Source organism: Tauraco erythrolophus, chromosome 3 (genome assembly GCF_009769465.1).
Source record: "Tauraco erythrolophus isolate bTauEry1 chromosome 3, bTauEry1.pri, whole genome shotgun sequence".
In the NCBI taxonomy this organism is placed as follows: Eukaryota; Metazoa; Chordata; class Aves; order Musophagiformes; family Musophagidae; genus Tauraco; species Tauraco erythrolophus.
Window position 1 is genome coordinate 7,691,026 of NC_141467.1, and position 7,776 is coordinate 7,698,801.

Below are 7,776 nucleotides of genomic sequence, written 5' to 3' on the forward strand. Positions count from 1 at the left end.
TGTTGTAAGCTTGCTATATACAAGCACAGCCGAAGATATGAGTAAGTCTATCAGGCCTCCATTTCTACTACATGTTTGGTTTGCAGGATTCAGATCAAATGTAGGATTAAATAATAGCCTTTAAAGTGCAAAATCCCTGGTATTGATAGGATCTCTATGAGAAGAATTTGCATGTTTTTAAGGTACATGGTGAAGTTTGTGTTCCAAAAGCAAAACCAGGGAGCGTTTTGGGGTGGAAGATAAGAATTGATGGTGATGGGCTGCTGCCATACTTTGATGTTGTTAACTAAGTCACCTGGAGCCAACCAGAGCTGTAGGATAGTTGGGACAGAGCTGTGCCAAATCTGTCCTACCACAGAAGGGTAGTTTCTAAAGTCAGCCTCAGATGATGATTTGGAATCCTGATGCCAGGGGAACGGTGGCAAACCCAAGCAATCATGCCATCCTGTGGCAACATCATGTGTGTACATCAAACCCATGGTAGGAAAACCCATCAAACGTTATTTGTGCCAAGATGTTGTCTTCAGCTTGGGAAATCTCTGCTGAAATCCCTGGAGGCTGGGAGGGTATGCAGGGCCAGTATTGCACTGGGAACCCTGTTGTACGCTGTGTCCTGGGCCTGTTACTGGCTGCTATTGGAGACAGGCTGTTTAGCTCAACTCATCTTCAGTTTGATCTGGTACAGCTATTCATGTGCTCTGTGACATAGCTGAGAACAAGACTCCCCTGTGTAGTTCAGCAAGGATGTTTGCTTCTGCCTAAAGGCAGGTTTGATGCTGAAGGGATTGTCACCTGCCTTGTGCTATTGCATGTTAAAGCATCAAACTTGTTTCTCTTCTCCATCACTAGGCTGAGTAAGCTGGAGACCTTCAAGAAGATTATTGTTGAAGAGCTTGCCAGTCTTGAGAAGGAAACTCAAGTCCTGGCAAACATGGAGAAGGACGCAATGGTGTGTATGACTTCTCATGTGCCAGCCTGTGGAGGTATCCCTTCCCAAGTAATGAGGATTTTCTCCGGGACTTTTTTTTAGGACTTCTGGAAGGCACAGTTGCTCAAACTGAGTTCTTTCTGCAACCAACAAAAGCGAAGGTATGTCTCTACTGGCTGTCCTGTATGCTCACAGGTCCTCTGATGGTCAAAGAGGGCACTAGTTAGGCTAGTGGTACCCTCGCTGGTGTACGGGGAAGTATTCGGAGGCCAGTATGGAATCTCCACTCAGTGTCCATTGATGGAGCCTTTGCAGCCTTGTGAGGGTTTGGAATTGGGACTAGGGTGCAATGAAGGCCTCTCTGCCTGGGAAGTTGTGCAGGACAGGAAAGTAGCTTGAGATACCTGTACCAGGATCTAGAATAAGATGTGCCCTCTGATCACGTCTGTATCTACGGGTCAGAGGTGGTGGAAGGAAGCGATCCTTTCCTATACAAAAGATACTGTTAGTACAAATGCTGAACAAAAAGCTGCAAAAGAGGGGAGTCCTGAGGTTCATTTTTATTGGTAAATATCTCTGAGTTTCATCAGAAGTACTAACACTTCACAAACAAGCTAGCCAAGCTCACTTTTCTTCCAGAATTCAGTCTGTCGACTCAGCCCTGGGTGAAACAATGGAGAGTTTTGCCGACACTACCCAGAATATAACGGTATGTGCAGTACACGAGCGGCTCTGTATGGGTGGTGGACTCTGAGCTGTGGCCTGACTTATAAGTGTTGGAAGTGAAAAGATGAAACTCAAGTCCTGAGAGGGGAAAGCTTTGGCTAGCTGATCTGTGGGGCTGGTTCCTCACAGGCCCCCCTGTCCTGATGCATGGAAAGCGTTGAGGAAGCAGTGTTTGTCCTGCTAAGGACTAGGTAAAGTGGTCTAAACGCACTTGTCTAAGGGAGGAGGGAAGGACAAGGACCATCAGGTAGTGATGCTTCTCCTGTGTTCGTCTCAGGGATTTCTTCATCTGGAGATCGGTTTCTGTGTAGTTAGTGACCCTTAATGCAATTCTTTTCTGTCACTTTGTCCCATTTTCCCTTGGAGTTGTGCATCTGTGACATCCTGTGATTAGGAGCTCTGCAGCCTAACCATGCCTTGCATGCATTCTCTCATCTGCTTTTTGGGTCTGACAACATCTCACCTTGATGCCTCCAAGTTTGATTTCTAAAAACCCAATTTACTTGTTTGCCTCCGATCCAGTGAAATATTCTGTTTAATTTCTTAAACTCTTTGGACTCTAATCACTAACTTATGCCTTTGTTTTAATTTTTAGGTTAGGCTGGATATTCTGTTAACTTTGATACAACGCTTAGTTTCCATCTTGTCCCACCCCATCGTATGTGTATTTGCTATTGCTACTGTTCCAGCTTTTACACGCAGACCTGATGGCTTTGGGAGTTTGGCATTCCTGTAACAGGACTGAGGGATTACTGTGATGTGTAGGATGCTGTCTGCACTGCACAGAGCTGAAGAAAGCTCCCTGTGTTGAAAGGACAGCCATGCCTATGGTCACTACAGTAGTCTGGGCCTGAGAGTTTAGAAAAGCTGAAAACTGAGAGCTTGTTTCCCTTAGCAGTTAAAGCTGATATCCTGAGCCTTTCTGGAGGGAAAAGTTTCCATTACAAGCACTGAGTTCACAGAATCACAGAATGTCAGGGATTGGAAGGGACCTCAAAGGATCATCTAGTCCAATCTCCCTGCCGGAGCAGGACCACCTAGATCAGATCACACAAAAACGTGTCCAGGTGGGTTTTGAACATCTCCAGAGAAGGAGACCCCACAACCTCTCTGGGCAGCCTGTTCCAGTGTTCTGTTACCCTTACTGGGTAAGGTAACAGTTCTTCCATGTGTTTAAGTGGAACCTCCTATGTTCCAGCTTATATCCATTTCCCCTTGTCCTGTCATTGGATGCCAGTGAGAAGAGCCTGGCTCCATCCTCATGACAGTCATCCTTTACGTATTTATAAACATTAATGAGGTCCCCCCTCAGTCTCGTCTTCTCCAAGCTAAAGAGACCCAGCTCCCTCAGCCTTTCCTCATAAGGGAGATGCTCCACTCCCTTCATCATCTTTGTGGCCCTGTGCTGGACTCTCTCAAGCAGTTCCTTGTCCTTCTTGAACTGAGGGGCCCAGAACTGGACAGAATGTTCCAGATGCGGCCTCACCAGGGCAGAGTAGAGGGTGAGGAGACCCTCTCTTGACCTACTAACCACACCCCTTCTAATACACCCCGGGATGCCATTGGCCTTCTTGGCCACAAGGGCACATTGCTGGCTCATGGTCATCCTGCTGTCCACCAGGACCCCCAGGTCCCTTTCCCCAACAGTTCAGTCCCCAACTTGTACTGGTACATGTCGCTGTCGTACTGAGGAAGGAGAGAAGAACGACATAGAATTCAGGTCCAGGGGGAAAATGCCAAAATGCCAATATTTAATTAATTACAAATCCGTATATATAACATGGTTCACAAGAATGGCCAAGGCTATTGGTCACTTGACCATCCACCTCCCAGAGTGATTGGCTGAATGCTATGACACCCATTTCAAAACAACTTTCCCAGTGTACCATAAAGAAGACTGCACAACAAGCTACAGGTGCAAGAAAAAGTCTTAGTTTACAAAAACCTCAAACTGTTTCTCAGCCAGCCTGCATGGGAAAAAACTTTCTCAGGATGCTGCAGCAGCTGGAAAATTTCTCTGCTTCTAGCTTTTTAGTATCCACAGGTACATGGAGTTGTTCTTACCCAGATGCAAGACTCTACACTTGCCCTTGTTGTATTTCATCAAATTTCTCCCCGCCCAACTCTCCAGTCTGTCCAGGTCTCTCTGAATGGCAGCACAGCCTTCTGGTGTGTCAGCCACTCCTCCCAGTTTAGTGTCATCAGCAAACTTGCTGACCCTGCACTCTATTCCCTCATCCAAGTCATCAATGAATATGTTGAACAATACTGGTCCCAGTACCGACCCTTGAGGGGCTCCACTGGATACAGGCCTCCAACTGGACTCTGTCCCATTGACCACTACTCTCTGGCTTCTATCCTTCAGCCAGTTCACAATCCACCTCACTACCCGATCATCCAGACCACACTTCCTCAGTTTAGCTGTGAGGATGCCATGGGAGACTGTCAAATGCTTTACTGAAGTCAAGATAGACCATATCCACTGCTCTACCATCATCCTACCCACTGGGTGATGTCCTCATCAAAGGCTATCAGGTTTGTCAAGCACGACTTCCCCTTAGTGAAGCCATGTTGACTGCCCCTAATGACCCTCTTATCCTTGATATGTCTAGAGACAGCACCAAGGATAAGTTGTTCCATTATCTTTCCAGGGATGGAGGTGAGGCTGACCAGTCTATAGTTACCCGGGTCTTCCTTCTTGCCCTTTTTGAAGACCGGAGTGACATTTGCTTTCCTCCAGTCCTCAGGCACCTCTCCCATTCTCCATGATTTAACAAAGATGGTGGAGAGTGGCCTGGCAATGACATCTGTCAGCTCCCTCAGCACCCATGGGTGCATCCCATCAGGACCCATGGATTTATGGATGGTCAGGCTGCTTAACTGGTCCTTAACCAAGTCCTCATCAACCAGGGTAGACTCCTCCTCTATCCTGACTTCCTCAGGAGCCTCAGGGTTCCGGGGCTCATCAGGATAGCCTCCAGCACTATAGACTGAGGCAAAGAAGGCATTCAGTAACTCTGCCTTCTTGTTATCCTCTGTCACCAGGGCACCCTCCTCATTCACTAATAGGCCTACATTGCCTCTAGTGTTAGTTTTATCTGCAATGTATTTGAAGAAGCCCTTTCTGTTGTCCTTGACCTTTCTTGCAAGGTTTAATTCCAAGGAGGTCTTAGCTTTCCTAGTTGCCTCCCTACATCCTCTGACAGCAAAAGATTCCTCCTAAGTGGCCTGCCCCTCCTTCCATGATCTGTACACTCTTTTTCCACTTGAGTTTGCCCAACAGGTCCCCATTTAACCATGCAGGTCTCTTGGTACCCTTTTTTGACTTCCTACCTGTTGGGATGCACTGGTCTTGAGCTCAGAAGAGATCCTTGAAGGCTAACCAACTATCTTGGGCCCCTTTACCTTCTAGTACTCTGTCCCATGGGATTTCTCCTAGCAATTGTTTGAAAAGATCAAAGTTGGCCCTACTGAAGTCCAGGGTTCTAGTTCTGCTAGGTATTCTCTTCCTGCCACATGAGATCCTGAACTCCACCATTTCATGGTCACTACAACCAAGGCTACCCTCAACCTTCAGCACTTCAACCAGACCCTCCTTATTAGTTGCTCAAGGACACAGACCTTTACCTTACTAAAGGTGCTTCTGATGAAGGACACCTTTAAAGGGGGGATAGGGCTGAGGAAGGAGCAATCATATCATGGGAGCTGCTCATCTTGCTAACACCTTCTTCTGGGGTGGATTTAATCCTCTGGAGACGATTAAAAAGCTGAATCTAAATGTGCTTCTAGGATCTCTACAGTTTCTTTTCTTATGTAATATAAACGTTCATATAAACTTCTGAAATTATTTTCATAATTTTTTTCCTTCCCTGCAGTATGAACTCCCAATGGAGAAGGCAGTAGAAAACAGCGTGTTCGTTGTTCCTTCTGACTAGCAAACCTCTGAATTCCGTAGAGCTCTTAACGTTTGAGCACCTTATGCAGCGTAGAGAAGGTACCATGAAGGATGTTAATGTTTTAAACAGAAAGAAAAAAAGAAGAGAAAAATAACATTGATATTGAGCTTTTTTTTGCTTAAAAAGAATATGTACTGCTGAGTGGTCCAGTTTTGAACCCTGTGTTGATAACATCAAGCTTTTCTGCAAAATTGCAAGATGGGTCAATTAAATATCAAAGTAGTAGAAAATGAACTAAATATCACGATTTAGCCACCAAACTCATGCATAAACTGGCTTTCTTTGAGTATTCCGCTAATACCTTTATCAAATGTAAAAGCATTTAATGATGGATTCTAAGTAAAACATTTTGCATAAAATAACAAACTCCTTGTTTCTTTCAAATTGATGCACTGTACATGTCTGGAAAGGTACTGGAGAGTACTGTGCACCCTGCCAGGGGTGTGTTAGGGGTGGCCTCTCTTGTGTGCATGCAGCAGTGTGGGAACTGCTGTCTTGAAACTCTGTTCTGGATTGCAGAGGTGAAAGCACAGAGGGATCTACTGGATATTGTCCCAATGCCTAATGGCGAACTGGGAGACTGGAGAGCAAGCAAGTTGGAGCGTTGCGGAGAAAATGGAAGTGAAGCTGGAGAAGTTGTTTTTAAAACTAGTGCACATTGGTTTCTAGGAGAGTTCAAAGTACAGTGAACAATGTTAGGATTAGATAAACTAGCATCAAAGGTCTCTTGAAGCGAGCAGCAGATAAACCATACTATTTAACATCGTTTTCTGCTTTGAGTTCCCTAAATCACGGTTGCTCTTTGCAAACTGGCAGACTTCACAGGTGCTAGTGCACCTTAATGAATTTGGGGAGAAGATGGCATGTTTCCAAGCTCTGTGTTTCTATCTACTTATCTTGTAAAACGAATCTCAGGTTGCCGGGTGGATTGGAGGGAAGGGAATCATTCCTTGCATACAACGTACCTTTATGACAAAAGCCTGCTTCTGCCAGGGTTTGTTCCACTACTGAATGTGGGGCTGAAACTGTTCCTTCTCAAGAAGATCATGTGGGGTAGTGTCAGTGCAGAGAACAGTGGGAAGCTGCTGTTGCCATCATTTAATCATTTCCTGGAGATTATGCTTGTTCCTTTAGCTTAAGTAGACTGGAGTTGGCATGAGTCAGGAATCCACCTTTATCCATGTCAAGAGGTGGTTGGCTCTTTCCTTCTGGTCTGATTTCAAAGAAAAGATCTCTTCATTCCTGCCCTTCCCAAAGCTCCAGATGCTCTAGTCTGCTCTCTACTATTTACAATGTAAAGGGTTGAAGCTGTGATTTCACCTCCACTACCTTGCACTTGTTTCTTTGAGGGCTGGCACTGGTGACCTGACTAAGCTGCATCTTCCTGCTACTCTTCACTGTCTTTCTAGCTGCTGTCTGAATCTGGGCTCTCAAAGCACTCAGCCACAGTGTCTGTGTCTTTTGGGAGATGAAGCCTGGTGAAACTGTTTAGTTTTGTAGCCCAGTAAGAGTTTGTAGCATGCTTTGTGTCCCACTGGTGTGATGGTGTGCTGTCGTTGCACCAGCAATGTCATTAACCAAAACAGGCTTTGAGATAGCAGCCTGAGTGATCTGAGCATCCCTTCCTCCTACCTGGCTGCGCCAGATCCAAAATAGAAAACCATATGAGGCTTTTACTACCTGAGTAGTAATGCAAGGTCCTGGACCTAGGAGTGTGGTAAGGGCTTGAATTGCCCTATTGTTTGTTGTCTAACCCAGAGTTCATGCTAGGGAATGTCAAGAGACACTTTGTGCAATGTTACTCCCAGTCCGAAGTACCCAGGTGAGCCTTCTAGTAGTTCCTGGGTAAATGCCTCTATCCCATGGTTTTATTCCCCATGACCTGGCCAAACATGATGGATAAAACCAGGTCTAACAAGGTGCTTGATGTGAAGCAGACTGAAGAACTGAGTGGAGCTTTCCACACTGCGGCTGCTCTTGTATACTGAAATGTCCAAAGCCCAGAAACAGTGTTGGTAACCTGCATCCTTGGGGCATGTGTCATCTCATTCAGGGTGGATATTGCCTTGGCTGGTTTAGACTTGCTCACCTGCATCTCCAAGGAGCTTACTTCCCAAAAGGAAGGTTTGAAATAGGAAGATGGCAAGATGTGATGGTTCTCTTTGG

The 7,776-nt window shown here is 45.8% G+C and overlaps 1 protein-coding gene across 1 annotated transcript in view; it reads left to right on the forward strand.

Moving 5' to 3' along the window:
* SYCP2L (synaptonemal complex protein 2 like) overlaps positions 1-6,299 on the forward strand; it is a 33,233-nt gene extending 26,934 nt beyond the window's left edge. The window contains exons 22-23 of the mRNA XM_086608913.1: positions 850-983; positions 6,130-6,299. Coding sequence (XP_086465039.1) covers positions 850-983; positions 6,130-6,299 — 304 coding nt within the window. The remainder of the gene's footprint in view (positions 1-849; positions 984-6,129) is intronic.
* The last annotated feature ends 1,477 nt before the right edge of the window (positions 6,300-7,776 follow it).